Source organism: Podarcis tiliguerta (genome assembly GCF_965153285.1).
Source record: "Podarcis tiliguerta genome assembly, chromosome: 16".
NCBI classification, from domain to species: domain Eukaryota; kingdom Metazoa; phylum Chordata; class Lepidosauria; order Squamata; family Lacertidae; genus Podarcis; species Podarcis tiliguerta.
Genome location: NC_139549.1, coordinates 14,198,757 through 14,217,182, shown reverse-complemented (window position 1 = coordinate 14,217,182; position 18,426 = coordinate 14,198,757). Strand labels below are relative to the sequence as shown.

Below are 18,426 nucleotides of genomic sequence, written 5' to 3'. Positions count from 1 at the left end.
GGAAATCCTGCAAACAGAACCTCAACACAACAGCAGCTCCCTCACCTGCAGTGCCCACCAGCTGTTCTTCAGAGGCACAGTGCTTCTGACAACCGGAGGTAGAGCTCTATAGTATGAAACTATCTGAATGAAATTAAGAACCACCAAAGTGGGGTGGGGAAGGAAGAGAGAGAGAGATGGGAACAGGGCAAGTTTGCAACAAAGCTGTACCAAAGCTGAACAGAAACAAAGATTCTTCGCCTTTTGTAAGTCATTGCAACAAATGTCAGAGTTCAAGAAGAGTAAGCGTTGCGAGTAGGTCTACGAAAAGTTTCTACCCAAGTCCTTGCTAATTCCCCCCACCCTGCTCAGTCATCTGTGAGCAGAAAGAAAAACCGCTGTGGATACTCAGGAAAAGAGGCAAACATGTTTTTTCCCCAAACAATGACACCATAAAATGACCACAACATGCATTCTGCTATTTTTTCACAGGGGAACGAGTTCAATGTACTCTGTGCTGGTAAGCAACAGAGGAAAGAAGCTTGATAATATAACTCAGTTGTTTAGAGCCTACTAAGTTTCCTCCTCCTTTGAGAGTTGATACAGTTCTCACTTTCTCTCTCTCACCATCAAAAACCTGACAACAGAACAGGAGCCTCAAACGAAGGGCGAGACTCTCCTGCTACAAGCGGGGAAATTTCATGCTCTTTCTAGCTTTGCTATGCTGGAGGCAAAATACTGCCTTTATGAGGGCACAGAAGAGTCATTCTTTCATATTCAGAAAGTTGCCTTGCACTACTTGGTGCATCTAGTCGAGTGTTGTCTACACAGACTGGCAGCAGCAGCAGCAGCAGCTCTCCAGGGTTTCAGACAGAGGGCACCACTAGTCATGCCTGCGGATTGAACAAGGGGCCTCCTGGATGCTTTGCCACTGAGTTATTAGAATCACAGAATTGTAGAGTTGGAAGGGACCCCGAGGGTCATCCAGTCCAGCCCCCTGCAATGCAGGAATCTTTTGCCCAAGGTGGGGCTCGAACCCACGACCTGGAGATTAAGAGTCCCATGCTCTACCAGCTGAGCTACCTATGGCCCTTCCTTCCCATTCACCTGCTTTGTAAGTTCCATGGCTGAGTCTCCTGGCTACAAGAGAGCCACTAAGACTTGCTAGTAAGATGGAGTGAAGAAAGCCAGTGGTCAAAACCTCATGTGGCCAGGAGAAAGAAGACTGGGGTTCGAATCCTCATTCAACCTGCCCATATCAATTGCACATTCCACCATGTCCTAAAAAAGGCTCTGTCAGCAGAAGTTCCACCTTCTACACCACTATGCAAGGTGCAAGATTCCGGTCTACTTTTCCCACCTGCTACAACAATCTACTGCATTTCCTCTTATTATCATACAATTGTAGAATTTTAGAGTTGGAAGGGACCCCAAGGGTCATCCAGTCCAACCCCCTGCAATGCAGGAATCTTTTGCCCAATGTGGCGCTCGAACCCACGACCCAGAGTCTCATGCTTTGCAGCATTCAAACACTGCCTTATGCCAAGTGAGATCCATTGGGTCTGTCTAGCTCAATACTGTCTACACCAGGGGTCGGCAAACTACGGCCTGTGGGCTGGATCCGGCCCAGTTGCCTTCAAGATCCAGCCCGCAAACGGTGTGGGTTTTTGTTTGTTTGTTTTTCTGGCCGCCATTTCCCCCCCCCCTGCGCCGCCATTCCCCCCCCCCCATCTCCCTCTCACACATTGCAGCGGTGCCTCCTCTCTCCCTCCTGCAAGCAAAGGTGGGCGCCAGTCGTGGCCAATCGCCTGCAAAGCTGTTTGAGGCCTGGCCAATGGGCAGGCGGTGGCTGCATGTGATCAGCGGCTGCCCAGTCATCAAGCCTCTGGAGCCTTCCCTCAGTCCGGAGCTCACCCTGCCGCTGGCGCAATTGGGCTTCCGCTACCGGCAGGAGGGCCCCCATCCCACCCCCGAAGTGCGGAAGAGGTGCTGGCAGCAGGAGGCCTGGCAGGCCACAACACAGCACGAAACCCAGGCGAGGGCCTCCCCATCCAAACAATGACTATCATCAGTGGATGTTAGGGAAAAAAATAATTTTTATTTTTATCATCTACAATACTGTCTGGCCTAATGGAATGTGTCCTTTTAAAATGCATTGGTGGGTTATTTGTGAGACCTGCCTGGTGTGTATAGGAATTCGTTCACCCCCCCCCCAAATATAGTCCGGCCCCCCACAAGTTCTGAGAGGCAGTGGACTGGCCCCCGGCTGAAAAAGTTTGCTGACCCCTGGTCTACACATTGATTGGTAGCAGCTCTCTGGGGCTGGAGGAAAGAGAGATGCCGCTGCTGAGGATCGAACCTGGAACCTTCTGCATGCGAAGCAGGTGCTCTTCCACTTAACCACGGCCCCTTCCAAAAGTAGCAACAAGAAAGGGAAGCCAACCCACTGTGTTTCTATACTGTGCTGCAGAGAAAGGGGCTCTCTTGCGTTTGGCCTGGCTGGTGGAAGAGTGAGGGAGTCAACCATCTCTCCTTCAACAGCTTACTTGGGAATGCTTTCCCTGCTGGCTGTTAAAAGTCAAGGCGCTTCCCTTCCTACACAGCTAGCATGGAAACCAGGCCAGCAAAACAAACAAACACACAGATCCAATACTAATCACAGGCTTATCTACAGGGTTGCTGCCTGGCGAGGGTTAAAGAGGAGATCTTAAATTGAAAGTTCTTTCCCTGGAAGGCTGCTGGTGCAGAAGGCAGGGAAGCTTCCTTATACTGAGTCAGTGAGTTGGCCCATCTATTGACCTCTGTGTCTTAATGGCTCCTGCTCCTGCTCTGGCTGCACACAAAAAGCATTTGGGTTCCTGAAATTAATTCCGATTGCGCAGATAAAATGTAACTGATCGAATACTTCAGAATGGGGTATTAGTGTGTGAAAGCAATCCAGATTCAATGATCCCCAGTTGGTGGAGATGTCAGGCGCCCTCCTGGTGCCCAGGCATCTTCTCTTGGTCGCAAGTGGCTGAAAGCCAAGTGCAAAATGCGCCTGGCGCCTGGCTAATTTTGAATACTAGTGAGGAACCCATGCTCCCTGTAAATCCCCTCTTCCATTGGCAGAAGAGCCCCACCAAAGATCCACCCAAGCCAAGATCCTGTTCCCAACAGTGGCCAGAGGTTTCTCAGAAGCCCACAAGCCAAGCATGATGGCAACATCCAGCAACTAAGAACACCAGAAAAGCCTGGCTGCCCGAGGAGTCCAATGGCCCTTCAGGGTCCAGCATCTTGTTCTTAGAGCAGCCAACCAGATCATAGAATAGAATTGTAGAGTTGGAAGGGACCCGAGGCTCATCTAGTCCAACCCCCTGCAATGCAGGAAGTTAGATGCCCAAGGGAAGCCTGAAAGCAGGACCTGATCGCTACAGCAACTCTCCCCTCTTGCAATCCCCAGTGACTGGTGTTCAGAAAACACTGCCTCTGGAACTGGGAGTTCCACTGGAATTACGTAATACCTTTTTTAAACAACTGGCAGCCACTGTCAGTGGCGTAGCGTGGGGGGTGCAGGGGGGGCCGGCCGCACCGGGCGCAACATCTGGGGGTTAGGGGGCGCAAATCCACGGGTTAGGGGGCGCAAATTACTTGCCTTGTCCCGGGTGCTGACAACCCACGCTATGCCACTGGCCACTGTTACATCCTTCTGCCGGTAAATTCTCCAAGGTAATTCCATGTGGTGTGGAAAGTACTTAGTTTCGTCACACTCTTGACTACAGTGCTTCTCCAACCGTTGCTAGGCTTTGAGAGTGTCACCTTCCTCAAGTACCCCCCTCCCCGCCCCAAATGTACGGTAATATCTCTTTATCTGTTCTTTGCTGTACTGCTCTCAGCTCCATCTACAATGGGAATTAAGACAGACCTTCCTAACCCAGTTGGCCGTAAGCAAAAAAGGAAACTAGCTTCGTACTGAGTCAGGCCAGTTGTCTATCTAGCTCCAGCCTGTCTGCACTGACTGGCAGCAGCTCCCTTTCTGGGGAGCCCCCCCCCCCCGCATGCAGAACCAAGCTCAGCTTTGTAACTTAAGAGCACATATGGCAGTAGAAGACCGTTTTTGAAGGCAGCACCAGGCTTTATTGGTTTTAATAGCAGTAATTATTTCCAAAACATTTTAGACAAAAGAGCTTGGAACATAGTGTAGCCATTAACCCTCTTTTCAAGGTTAGCATTTCCTAGCTCAGCCACAACCAAGAGATTTGTGCCTGCAAAACTCTTGCTCCTGCGGAGACAGACTAGCCCTGCCACCCTTTTGAATGTGTTAAGTTAAGCTGCATATATATTTTTCGACCCACGTTGGAAATGTCTATAATTTGTAAGAATCTGATCTCTCCTCTGTAATTCTGCATGTGTTGCAGGGTCTGGCTCTGAAGAAAATAAACCTCTCTGTACATGCTCAGAGGTGACGTCTTCCCCACTCTTAACGTCACACTGGATCTCGCCGAAAAGAGTTTCCTTGGCAGAGACTCTTGGCCGCGATTAAGCCCTTCTTTTTTGGGGTGGCGGCGCAAAGAGGGTGCTAAACTTACGCACCTCCTTCCTTTCGGGGAAACGAAACTGGGGCTCTGTATTCCTTATCACCCCCCACTGCAACAATTCGGGTCAATTGGAAGTGGTGCAGAAAAGGACCTGATCCGCCAGGGCGGCGGAAACTCCGTCCCGCTGGAGTTGTGCAAGAGGCGGAGGCGCTTTATTAAATAATAGCAGATATGCAACTCCTTCCCCTTCGCCCCCACCCGACCCGCGCTCTCAGCTGCTTCCAAGCCTCCAGCGCCCACACTTAAAATAGCCCCGTCCCAAACCCACTGCAACTCCCCAAAGCTTTTCATTTTACCTGTGCCTAGATCGTTGCCTCGGCCTGGCTCCGCGTCAAGGCAACCTTTTGCAAGCCGAAGAAGCGCAGACAGGAACCGGGGGTGGGAGGGGGAAGCCCAGGCAGGCTGGCAAGCAGGCGAGCGTAGCTTCACCCCCCCTCCCCGCCCTCTGCAACCCGCCCAGAGTCCCGCTATCGCTGCCAATTCGCAGAGCAGCGACTCCTCCCTGCCAAACTCCTCCTTCCATAAAAATGGGCGTTTGCCCAGGGCCAGGAGCGTGAAGCAAGACGCACAAACACACACGCCAGCAAAGGGAAGCCTGGAGGCGGGCAGGAGAGATTGGGGGAAGGAGGAGGCCCGATTCGGGGAAAGGAGGGGCCATGCCAGCTTGGGAAGGAAGTTTTGAGCGGGCCGGCCTGCTCCTCTTCTCCTTTGCAGCCGCTCTGCTTGCAGCAAAACAGGGCGGCGGCGGCTTCCTCGGCTCGTTCGGTGCATCCTCCCTGCATTGCAACGGCGGGGCCGAAGGGAGCGCAAAGAGACGCGCTCAGGCATCGCCCCTTTTAGGGTGACTCCGGAGCGTCTCCCCTCTGCAGCTGAGATTCAGGGTAGCCCAACCAGGTGGCTCTTCCGGGTGTTTGGGGAATCCATCTCCCATCATCAGCCCCCAGCTAGCATAGCCCATTTGACCAGAGAGCGTAGTTCCAGAACACCTGGAGGAACAACCAGGCGGACACGGTGCTGAAAGGCACTGGCCATTGGGGGCAAGGCGTTTCGGACCAGTGGGAGATCGCGTACGTTCCGTGCAAAAGGTTCCAGGTGCACTGCCTGCAGCATCTCCCCTTAGGACAGGTGTAGGGACCCTTTGGTCCTCAAGATGTCTCAGGACCAAAAACCCGTGAAAGCCAATGGGCTTGGCCAATGGTAAGGGATGGTGGGAGTTGCAGCTCGGCAACATCTGGGGGCCAGCGGTTCCCCACACCTGCAGGAGGGCTCTCGCAGGAACCCCTGCCAGAAACTCTGGAGAGCCACTGCCAGTCAGTGTAGACAACACTGAACTAGATGGGCAGACACAGATGGACAGAAGGCTGTTCCTAATAGCAGAGCATGTGCTGATGTGTATGTAGATAGCTAGAGAAAGGCTCACTCCATCTCTTAAAGACAGAAATCTGTGGCAAAGATTATCAAAATTTGTGGAGTTTGGGTTATTCCTGGGTCATTCTTTTTTTTTTTTTTTAAGTCAGGTTTTCTGAGTTTGGCAGAAATTAAAAAGGTGAACACAGCACAACAGGGAGGATACAGTTCGTACTAGACAAGCGAGGGCAATGGACCCTGTAAAAATGGTACAGAATTAGATCTTATCAACTAGGGAAGGTTAATGGGCTGCTCTTTTTCAAAGGTACAGACCAGCCTAAGTGTAGAACGTGTTGTGAGTGGTTAGGCTGTATTCCATGAGTCCCTTTCTAATTCCTGGATCTGGCAAAGATTCAATTGCTGGAATAGTCAGGACAGCTTCTTGGTGAGGCAATGGCCTAAGTATGGGTCATTAAGGTAACAAAGGAAGTGGCTCTGTGCCAGAGAGCAAATAGGTGCTCCCCCTCCCTCAACTGGCTGGTGGTTAGAAGGGCAAAGGCCAGAGTTGTGTGTGCAAACTAGCAGCTAGTGGCAGGCAGAAAGCCTGTGAGGGATAATGCTTGACTTCTGCTAGGATCCAAGGCTGTGGTTATGGAAGCAGACCTTCTTGGGGTGTTGTAGGCTCAGGTTGTATATAGGTGTAAATAAATTATATCATAAAACCACCAGAGTCTCCGCTGTTCCTCACGCCAAGGCAGGCTTCCTCACTCGGCCCCCCAGATGTTTTTGGCCTACAACTCCCATGATCCCTAACCAGTGGTCAGGGATGATGGGAATTGTAGTCTCAAAACATCTGGAGGGTGGAGTTTGAGGAAGCCTGTTCCAAGGAAACCAAACCCTGGGTATGGCGTCTGGAACCCCCTGCAATCTCACACCACTCAGCATGCTACCCCAATACATTATCTATCTAAATTACACAGTACCTTTTTTTAAAAAAAAAAAAAGGCGTGGGAACCAAATGTTTATAATAAAAATTATTTTGGCAGAACTGGTACCTTAAATAAGTCAAGCCATGAAAGGGGGCAGGGGTACAAAGAGAAGAATAAACTAAGTAGGTCACCCTTGACCACTCCATTCCTTGCTAGCAAAAGGCAAGGATGTAAACCTTCAAAAAGTCATTTCTAATGGCTCACAATTGCTAAACTTGCCATTAAATGTTCCAGATATTAAATTGCGGCCTTTTCTCCCAGACATCTTTATGAAGAGTCTGCTCAGCTGGAATGGGTAAACTCTAGGTTAAAACTACCGGAATGCATTATACGTGGAGCTGCCTTTGAACGCAATTCAGAAACTTCTGCTGGTGCAGAATTCAGTGGCAAGGTTGCTTACCAGGGCAAGATGGTCTGAGCACGTAACATCAGTCCTGGCCCAAGTACTCTGGGCCCAATCCACAGTGCTGGTTTTGACATATAAAGCCTTAAATGGCTCACGACCCCAACACCTCAAGGACCACCTCTCCTCACATGAACTGACCTGGACAATGCGATCATCATCTGAGATTCTTCTTGTGTCCTCTCCCCAGGGAAGCTCACCTGACACCTCATGGCATATTTTTAGGTGAATTTTAATTTTTATCATCTACAATACTGTCTGGCCTAATGGAATGTGTCCTTTGAAAATGCATTGGTGGGTTATTTGCCGGGTGAAAATGTTCCTCAATAACCAGATGTTTGGCTGATTAAACAATCTATGGCCTTTTAAATGTGTTTTTGGGAAGGGGCTTTATTGGTTTTTGTTATGTATTAGGTGTCCTTATTTTGTATTTTTATGTTGTAAACTGCCCTGTGGTCTTCAGATGAAGGGTGGTATATAAATCTAAATAAATAATAATAATACAAGTCATACTGAATAGCTTTTTTTAATACACAAGCAGACATTGCTGTGTACTTATGAACGTGAAGATAAAGTGCTTAATAAATAGATCACCGCAGATGTAGAGTAAGAACATCCAAATAATGCCACTCCAAGGAGAAAAATATTGCAGAGAGGGTTGTCTTCAGCCTTCGGACGCTATCAGATATTGGCAGTCTTTGGGTGTTCCTTCTGCCTCCATCACAGGTTCCTGTAGGCCTGCCCAAAAAAAGATTCAGACTGAAACTATGCCTTTGGGAGTTTAGCAGTTATATTTTAGAAATATTGATTAGAAAGTTATGAATCCCTTAAGGACAGAAGCCTTCTGTCAGGGGTAGGGGCAGACTGCAGAGCCCATAGAATAAAGCAAGCTATAAATCAAGTGCTTTAAAAGGGTTCACAAAGTTATTAAATCCCCATTTGAAGGGATAGCCATCTTCCCAATAACACTACGTCAGCCAATCCACACTAAATTCTGGTGCCGTACAGAGTGCATGTACACTGAGCAGAGTGCTGAGCATATCAACAATTCCAGATTACTTCTGTGTGAGAATGTTGCAAGATAACCCCTAAGAGAAACATTCTTTCCTTACTCCCAGTTGGTAGTTGGGCCTGAACGGAAGTAAACAATAATAATAATCTACCAAGTCTGTAAGTGTGCATATCTTCACTGTTTAACACACTCATTCTTTAATAGGAGGAGGCAGGGGAGAGAGATATGCCAACAGGACACAACCAGGGTGCTCATTTACCAAGCATTAACTTGCCACAGTGGGGTATGCATTCACTCTTAACTGAAGGTACTAGTGATCAGCTCACCACATGTTGGGAGAATTTTGCCACACCTGCACCCGGATGTCTGGGAAAACAGGGGTGTGGTTAAACTTTCTTTAGCACCCGATGAGAAAAAACAGCTCAGGAGCAGCTGCAACTCAAAAGCTGTTCCAATACATTTCCAGCGGTAAACGTGTCTTAAAGCAGCCTTCCCCCAGGGTGGGTGTTTTGGATTACAACTCCTGCACTTGCTGGGGTTGATGGGTGTTGGTGAAGGCTGCTTTAAGGCTCTACTACGCATGTCCTTTGGGACTGGGACAGTTGGAAGGTATCAAATCTACAAGCCTTTTGTCAAACCCACATTGTAAACGGAGGAAGTTGCACCATCTTTCTGTAATCTTATCAGACTCATGGCTTTCTATGAATTTAATATTTGCTGTTTCAGATTCAAATCTCACACTGCACCCCACAACCACAAGGGAAGAGGGGAACAATTTGACAACACTTTCCCAAGCAGTAATGAATGCCATATATTAAGAGACTCCAAAAAGCTGAAAGTTGGGCACCGTTAGTACTTACTCTGCATGCTGTAGTCAGTCATCAGCAAAGGGAAGCCACTCAAACTCTGCTTCGGTGCTGTGGAGGGCAGCAAATCACTGGCAGGAATACTGCTAGCAAGAGGTGTCATTATTCCAGCATCTTCTTTTTCCAGATCAAACACACAGAGAAGGCAGACTGGGGGCGTAACGCCAGGCCCTCTAGGGAATAAGTCTTCTTCATTTTTCAGGTAACTCCTCAGCGCCCCACTGTGGTGAATGGCTCGTTCACGGGACCAGACCCAGTGTGTGGGCTCCTTTAACATTATCTAGAAAAAAAAGGAAGCCTGAATCATCCCAAAAGAGAACTATGTTTGGAAAACTTTGGGGAAAGAGAACCGAACATTTTGTGCCACATAACCTGCCATATAGCATAGAGTCAAATCTCTGGTCCATTTAACTCAGTATGGCCAGTGAGAGGGTGTGGCCTGGAGGGTCAAATTCAGTCCTCAAACCTGAGGTCATCACTGATTTTTAACAGCTCTCCAGGGTTTTATTCTTACAAGCAGGGCTTTTTTTCCAGGGGAAACTCGCCAGAACTCAGTTCCGGCACCTCAGGTGGGTGCCACTGCCATTCTAAGAGAAAGAGGGAGGCGTTCATGGTGAGTTCTGGCACCACTTTTTTCTAAAAATATAACACTGCTTAGAAGTATTGCCTACATGCACACACCCCTGCCCATACCTTCATTTCTGAAGACCTATTAACAATGATCACCAGAAAAGGACATTAGTCTGTTGCTTTTTTGGTGGTCATCCTGCAATTGTGGAATAATGTTCCATACAATGTTAGGCACGGCTTATGCCTGGATAGTTTTATACAGACTTTATTAACAAGGGGTTTTTTTTTGTCTTGACTGCAGAGCCTAATTGCAGCTAGGGGTCTGATTGTAGCTGCATACCCATTACAACTTTAAAGCACTTTTTTAAAAAAAGTCTGGGCATTGCAGTTTACCCCCACGGAGCTACAAATCTCAGCAAACTACAGTGCCCACAATTATATGAGGAGAAAGTTCATTCTTTGAATGTGCTTTAAAGGTAGTGTGTATACACAGCCTATGTCGCCCAGTCATGGTAAATACATTATGCTGCAATTTTGATGTTTGATTGTTACTTTTAATTATATGGGATTCTTTTACTGAGTTGTTTTAAAACCTTATTGCTGTATTTCATGGGAAATGCCTTGGGGAGAATTTGTTCTTGAAAGGTGGTACAGAAGTTTGCTAAATTAAATAAAAATACAAGAGACTTTCCCATTCGTACCTGAGATGCCAAGGACTGAAGACTTGAGACTTTTGAATTTCCTTCAGCCATATCGTTTCTCCCCCACATCCCAAGGAAACAAATTCCAGTAGATCCCCCAGCAGGATGAGAGGATTATTCTGCTCTCCCTGCCACCACTAGTGCACCCAACTTCATTTATCTTAACACACCAACGCCAAGAACACAGCAAGTCAAGCGATCTGCAGCTAACCTCGTCACAGCAGCGTCTGCTAACAAATGCTCTGTACTTCATTTTGGCCCAAAAGCCATCCCGCATTTTCAGGAACTGTGGGAAAAGCTTCCTCCAGTTGTCACCAAGTGCCCAGGGGAAGATCTCATACTTGTAGTCCTCTGTGTCTTCTTCCATGTCATTTGCTAGGTACCTGTAATCAGGAAAAAGTGGTGTGGGGGACAGTGGAAAGCCTCCAGAATTCCTTCACAAAGCAATGGATGGTCTTCAAGCAGCAGAAGGAGCTCACCAGAGAAGTTATGTTCCAGCTTATAACAGTTTCAAAAACTAAGGGGTCAAACGTTGCTCACTGTGGCCAATATCTTTCCTCTCCACCATCAAGGGCGGCCATGTGTTCTACAAATAACAGCCCTCTATTTGAAGTGTTGTCTAGTTCAACTCACAAGGAAGCCCAAGAAAACAGAGTAGGAGGAACCCTGAAGTTGCCCCTCAACAATTAGCACCTGTATAACAGGTTAAGATTGCAGTCTTGGGGCCTAGATGCACATGACACTAATTGGGCTGCCCCTGATCATGTTCTTCAACAACTTCATTTGCAAAAAATAAAATTAAAAAAATCACCTGCTTACAACAGGAGTTTTCTCTAAACCTATTTGCACTTTGGGGACAGGTGATTTTTGCTGCAATTGTACCGATGGAATTTGGGTGAGGAGGAAAGTTTAGCTCCCCTCTCCCCATTGTTACAGTTTCCAGTTAGAAACAGGGGTCCTCTGCACCTGTAACTAAATTGTGACTGGGAGAAATGCAATTAGTTTCACTTGTTGTTAACTTACAGTGAGCTAATATAGTAACCTTTCCCCCCACTTTGTAATAGGTGTTCTGCTGCACTAATAAATATGATGAATAGTGAGTATTTGGTGACATGAACTAAACTCCTAGCCTAATAAACATTACAGGTCACCTCCCCACACGACCGAACCAATAGAAGAGCACCAACTTACAGAGCTATGAAGAGATTAGTCCGTGTGTATTCCTCCGTATGCAGGCCAGCACGTTTGAAGTACATCATAGTCATAGCTATAAGATACTGAATAAGACAGCTTAGCTTTAATAATGTCTATAGCAGACCACAATAATAATTTAAGAGATGTGAAAGGAAGGCAAAAGCATTAAGAGGTAGATAAGTAAGCTACAAGACCTTACTCCAATGAGAAGCAAAGAATCAACATTATGCCCTGCTTTGTTGGTTGGTTACTACACAGGAAGGTTTATCCAGAGTTCAGTCAAAGGTTTGTGGTTATTTTCTTTTCCACTTTACCAATCTTGATTGCAAATGGGCCTATCACTGTGATACTGTCTGAAATTTAACTCCTGAGTTAAAAAGCAGTTCTTTATACAGCCTCCCACAACCTGGTATCCACTAGATGATTTTGACCACAACTTCCATCAGCCCCAGCTTGCCATGATTGCTTGGTGCTAATAGGAATTGCAGTTGAAAACACCTGGAGGCACCAGGTTTTTTTTTGGGGGGGGGGAGGCTACAGAAAGTGAAGCAGGTAGTTTTGAAAATGGATTATATTTATTTATTGAATTCCTATATCCCACCCTTTAGCATCAAAACAATATCAGGGCAGATGTCACACTAAAACACAGATAAGCTAATCAGATTAAAAAACAAAACAAAAAAACTACCATTGCAGTCTGCAATTAAACATGTAAATTGTTCCATCTGTCACACCATTAAAATGGTTACTACTACTAATGTGTAAGTCATAAGGAAAAGAAGTGTCTTCTGCTGGCAGCAAAAATTAAATAGTGACGAAGCCTGCATGACTTTGAGGTTGGGAGAGGCTGTTCTGCAACCAAGGCAATACCCCAATGAAGGCTCTATTTTGAAACCCCAAACTATGTTTGGCAATGGTACAAGCACAAGAACATCTGTGGTGCGCCTCAAATAGTAAGCAGGTGTGCTCATTCAAACAGCTGGGACTAAAGCCATTTAAATCTTTGTAAGTCAAAGCCAGCAGCTTGACTTAGGTTCAGTAGTGAATGGGCAGCCAGTGCAGATTTTTAAGGACCAGTATTGCACAGCTGCACTAGCCAATACCTTGGGGTCTGCAATTCTCACTAGGTGCAATCTCTAAATTGTTTTTATGGGCATCCCCATGTACAGGACTAACTTGAGTCTCTATAAATTGTAGCGTCAAGGAGTACCTGCAGACTATGCACCCAATGTATCGGGGGAACTGCAAGCCCATTCAGAGTAGCCTGCTCACCTATTTTCTGGACCTGGGAAGCACCAATCGCCTCAAAATTTTTGGGAATTCAGCTTCAGTTTATTGGTCTTCATCCAGCCTGTCACTGTCTCAAGACACTGATTACGTACCTGTACAGCTTCTCCAAATTCAGACAGCACAAAGATAGACAGAGCTGGGCATCAGCATACAGATGATGCCTTGCCCCCCAAATCACTGTTCCCAATGGCTTAATATACATGTTAAAAAGTGAGATATGAGAGTTGCTTTTGGTGGAAACTGGGATGCAAGCCATGTGGAGATGATTGCTTGAATATTTGTTTCAGAGGTGAGTAGATGGCAGCTCATTTACTTCCACTACACTCCTGCTTGAATTTATGTAAATAAAGCAATTACTACAAAAATGCTATTAACAGTGTTCTTCTAGTAACTGCATTGATTGCCCCCCTCCAGCACTCACTGAAAGAAGCAAACCAGAAATGTTGTCGTGAAATTTCTCTCTTTGCTTTGGCATTCATATAATTAAAAATTTGAATGCCATGCTGTAATACTGAAAGTGTAGGGTGGAGGACTTGGGGGACACACCTACCTTATCTGAGATCCTGTAGCATGTATCCATTGAAAGGAATTCTTGTATCAAACTATCCTCTGATGAGAAAAGAAAGCAAAACATGTTTAATCCATACCATTATTTGTGGGCTATCTAAAGCTTTTATAACCAACTGCCTCATGCAGCGTCAATGTATATTTATGGTACCTGAGAAGCACTGTTTATTGTTACATTCAACCAAGCACCCATTCTGAGCAATCCACTTTCCAAGCTTAACTACATTATAGACTAAAAGTAGACAGTTTTCATCTTGCTGAGAACTGAATCAAAGGGTGAATGAAGTTCATGTACAGTACAATTTGTAGGAGTCTTTGGGAAGTTTTGGGGGAAAGCTGATGGTATTTTCCCTATTGGCTGCATTTGCACATTAACAGAAAGCTATGGTTTTGTTTAAGCATGGTTTGTTGAACAAACCATGAGCTCTCTTGCACAGATAAGCATGCTGCAAACTGATTCTCCAATGCTTTTTTTTGTTTTCCATCTGCCCTGGCCTTTCATCTTTGTAGCCTGGGGTGGGATGGCTGAGCCGTAACATCTGATTTCAGACATAACACCAAACTAAAGTTAAAACAACCAGAGTTTCTCAGCACAGTGTGACACCAGAAGACAAACAATGGGGTGCCTCCAGACTTCCAGTATTTTGTGTAAGGGATTTTCAAGGGAATACCCAGAAATGTTAGGTTTACACAATTAAAATGGACTAAAGAACTCCATCACCCTAGTACAACAAATCCACTTTTAAAAAGAGAATGATTTTTTTTGCAGTTAGGAAAGTGAGAGAGAAACATATTGAGGCAAGCAAATGATTAACAAGATGTATAAACACAAGCAAATCAGGATGAATGTTCAGTAAAGAGTAGATCGAATTTAACCTCATTGTAAAAGCTTTGTGCAAATAAATTGGTATGCATGTCCAAGCAGCAGCTCACGTGGAAGAGTCCATGGTTAGCCTGCTGAGAGACAGTCAAACGCACACCATTTTGCCTAAACAAGTAATGACTTAGCATTGTCTGCAAATCAGGCTACTGACTAAGAACTGGGCAACATTTTTACTATACCCATTTAAAATTTGGCAGAGCTGCTAGGGATGAGAAAGTCTGCATGCTACCAATCTCTGAACAGGACTGTGGGGTCAGGTATCTCACCCAGGAGATTGAAGAAGGCCTCTTGTTCTTCTCTGTGTAGAAGCAAAGGTGGTTGCTGTGAAGTTTTCAAGGCTGCTGTGGTATTCTCTCTCTCAGGCCCCTGTGCATCACTGCTGAGTACCCCAACACCATGTGTGACACGCTGTCGTCGTCTTGTGCTCCCTGGCTTCACCCCTGTGGTGACCTCAGGAGGGACACAAGTGCTCTGGTTGTCCCGCATTTTTCTTCTCAAGTTGGAACAACAGAGGCTCAAAAAGAACCTTTCTGGGGAGGAAATAGTTTAGATTCCAAGTTACCAATGAACATAAAATGCTATCTTCCCTCCACTAAGAATCTGGGACAATTATGCATTATAGGACATGTTATAAGAAAAAAACTGCTTCCTTTCCCTTATGGGGTATTCTGGAGCCCGTATAGAGTCCTTAAGTATAGAGTCCTCTCAGTAGGAGAAAATAACAGAGGCCAACCAGGGTATATTGAGAAGCAAAGCAGCTAGTAAGCCTGATTTTTATTGCAAAGAAATAAACTGTTGCAACAGGGTCCCCACTCACCAGACGCAGGAGGGAGGAGAACCCAGAACAAAGGTGTGCAAGTCCTTATATAGACTTTTGAAATTTCCCACCCTGTAGCCCAAGACCAACCCCACAAAACATTATACATACATCACAGACGAAGGCGGTCTCCAGCAGAAAATCTCTCTGCCAAGATACCTGATAATGGTCACTGATTGCATTACCTGGGCAGCCTGGCCATTCTTTTGTGATGGTAAATACTTTAGTTCCTGAATCCAGGTCACAGGCTCACCCTATTCATACATAAATACATCCTTAAGACAGGATTTGTAAGCAAAAAGATAATGGGAAGGCTTTCCCCCACTTGCCTCCCTTACTGCAGTGGATATATTTAAGGTCAATTTGGGAGAGGATGGCTTCAGGATTGCTCTCCTGTACTATTTATACTTATGTATGTGTCTGCCTTGTACATTTATGTACATTTATTTTATATTTGAGACCTTAGAATTCTTATAATAGGCACGAGGACTGAAAATCTTCCCAGATGCGATGACACACACCCTTTTCTGTATAAACGTTATACAAGTCGTAAATTCCTGTTAAAAGCTTGCAAATAGTTCAAGTGAACTGGAAAAACCAGAGGCTGAAGAGGACATGTGTTCCCATTTAGGCTGCCTCCCCAATACTTTGGGCTGAGAATACACATACAAGCAAGCACTAAGAAGACTGAAGTTATTAAAACACAGTGGCTAATTCCTTGAGATACTAGCAGGTTGTATCACAGAATAGGCTGTATTTTATTTATTTATTTCAATGTAAATCATTTCCCAAAATTGCATCCCAAAACAATTTACAGTATTTCATATATTAGGATTACCCTGTGCAACTTTTTCCAATGCAAGCTTTGAGCCGGTTTTTATCACTCCTGGAGTTTAGACCACACACGTGACATGGGCACTAGGAATTGTAGCTCTGTAAGGGGTAAACTACAGTTCCAGGGTTCCTTGGAAGAAGCCATGTGCTTTGTGCTCAGCCATGGTCTGCAGCACAGGGCAGAAGCAACTGCTGCCAGCCACACTCTATTCTGTCTAAACTACGGTAACACCCCTGCTTATATCACCCACATTCCCAGAGGTTTAACCTGAGCCCCAGCTAGTGGGCCAACATATGCACTCAGTTCTGGAATTTATTATGAATACAGGGACTCAAGGACTCAACACCACTTTGATATTGGGAGTAGTGATTAGTAAATCAACCCTATCTGGTTCAGCTCCGTCAAAATGGAGGAAGCAAAATCCAGTGATGTACCTAGCCATTACCTAACGTACCTCACTGCACTGGACAAGGCAACGTTTAGAAGTTGGAAGCAGTAGTGCTGCTGGGCCATAGGCATACATAGAAGCCACTGTGTCCAACTTAGTGCACAGGTTCTAGATCCGGAGGATAACCAGTTACCTAGTTGCCTAAAGTAATCTTCATACATACTCAGAGGTACTCCTGTTGCTACTATCACCAAATGTTTCTGGAAGGGCACTCCAGATTTACAGGTAATTAGGAAGAGAAGAAGCTCAGGATTTAATCTCTGACTGCACCAAACCTTTTAGTAACACCTGTAGATGCTGCAGCACATTTGGCCCCAGGTTACCAGACTTCCTGACATACACTGTTTATTATGTTTTTAAGGGGCTTGAAGGCTTTCTTTAACTGTAACAGGCATGGCTATCCTGCTAGAATTACTTCTTACCCATCAATTATCCCCCACTCTGTGGGAGTGATAAACAAGCCATATTGCCAATGGCAGGGAGAGAAATAGCACCGCTTCTAAAAAATGTGTGACCAACAAATTATTGAACTCCATTGGGACTATTATTGGCAGGGAAACCCAGATTTCAACAACTTTCATCACATTTTTGTTCCATTTGAAGATGGGGTAAGTAGAGAGAGGGGAAAAAAAAGAAAGGCAACACTGCAAAACAAAAATCACAATCCTTCCAGATTACCATTGTCATGTTCTTTCACTGAAGTCTGTCACACAGGTGATTGGAGCTTCCCCAAGTACTTTCTTAAGAGGAGCAAACAAGACCTACCGATAAAAAAACAGGTAGCATACATTGGTGCTGAAGAAAATGATAGAGCCCCAATTTCTGATGGGTCAAGTATTGGTACATGTAACACAGTGAAGCACTTCATTCTTGTAAGCTCTGAATCAGCCACAAATTTAAGTAATGGGCTTAAAATTTAAAAAGGTGCGCCACTCAAAATTAAATGGGTGGCAAAGTCTATTAGTAGGGAAGCAATGATTTTGCTGAACTCGTTAAAATATATATTGTGATTAAAAACTGGGGGAATCAAAGGAATAGTAAATAGTTCAGAGCAATACACACACTGTACACAAACACATATCTAGCATTTCCAAATGTTAAAAAATTCAAGCAGACTCTAGTCCACAAACCATTAAAAAATGGTTAGGCCTTCAAGGTACCACAAGCCTATCAATTTTTTGCAGCAAGAGACTAACACAGCTTCCTATGGGAATACATCATCCTACTACACACTATTACACATTTTGAACTGCAGATTGGGGTGAGGGGGAGCAGCTCCACTACCTCCATTTTCCTCTCCCCACCCAAATCCTTCCTTTAGCTCAACCTCCTGCCCAAAGACTAAATGCCAAGAAATTAAAAATTTTGCTCTCTATTCTGTGGACCTTTTAAGTTTGTCCCCAATTGAAAACAAACCAAAACCAGACATATATGGCCTTTGTAGTAGATTTCCTTCCCACTCTAATTAAACCAACATGAGCTTCCATGGTTTAATTTTACGGCGTATTTTACAAACAGTCCTGTAAGGAAACTCGCTTGAGGGCGGGGTGGCACGCGCCCTTTGGGGGAACTAAAATGCCAAAAAGAGGAGGAATGATCAACTTCTCTTCTGGGGAACTCAAGGGCGAGTTGACTTTGAGGGAAACACACCCAAGAAAAATAAAGTGGAGACACCCCCCCTTCTCTCCAAAAAGCCCCTTCCCTCAAAGCACATTTTCCCGCCTTTTTCTCTGCCTCGCCTCCCTTCCCCCACCCTTGCACCTGAACAGAGCAAACCACCCAGCTCGCAAAAAGCCACAGGTGGGCGGAGCACCACGCTAAACGCCGTTTCACCTCACCCCACCGCCCGCGCGCGGCTTTTTTTATAGGCTCCGCCGGGGATCCTGCTAACCCAATCGCCGCCCGCGGGACGGAGGGAGGGAGGAACAAAGGCTATTGAACATCCAGT

General features: G+C 45.7%; 2 protein-coding genes across 6 annotated transcripts in view; both read right to left on the bottom strand.

Annotated features, from left to right (window-relative positions):
• Window positions 1-5,014, bottom strand: part of CAPN1 (calpain 1) — a 45,566-nt gene extending 40,552 nt beyond the window's left edge. Inside the window, exon 1 of the mRNA XM_083416972.1 lies at window positions 4,853-5,014. The gene's annotated coding sequence lies outside the window, so the exon portion shown is untranslated. The remainder of the gene's footprint in view (window positions 1-4,852) is intronic.
• A 2,791-nt stretch (window positions 5,015-7,805) lies between these two features.
• On the bottom strand, window positions 7,806-18,330 carry LOC310667094 (speedy protein 1-A-like). 5 transcript variants are annotated; one of them, XM_083418819.1, is made up of 8 exons: window positions 18,240-18,330; window positions 17,157-17,239; window positions 14,645-14,908; window positions 13,479-13,537; window positions 11,636-11,721; window positions 10,656-10,827; window positions 9,168-9,453; window positions 7,806-8,033 (listed from the first exon to the last, which is right to left on the bottom strand). In XM_083418819.1, exons 3-8 carry the CDS (start codon window positions 14,862-14,864, stop codon window positions 7,960-7,962), a joined length of 897 nt encoding a protein of 298 aa, XP_083274945.1. In that variant the 5' UTR covers window positions 14,865-14,908; window positions 17,157-17,239; window positions 18,240-18,330; the 3' UTR covers window positions 7,806-7,959. The 5 variants fall into 5 exon arrangements, with proteins under 5 accessions (XP_083274945.1, XP_083274948.1, XP_083274946.1 ...); XM_083418822.1 differs by having other exon boundaries at window positions 14,645-14,904; XM_083418820.1 differs by lacking the exon at window positions 18,240-18,330 and adding an exon at window positions 18,129-18,217.
• Between the last annotated feature and the right edge of the window lie 96 nt (window positions 18,331-18,426).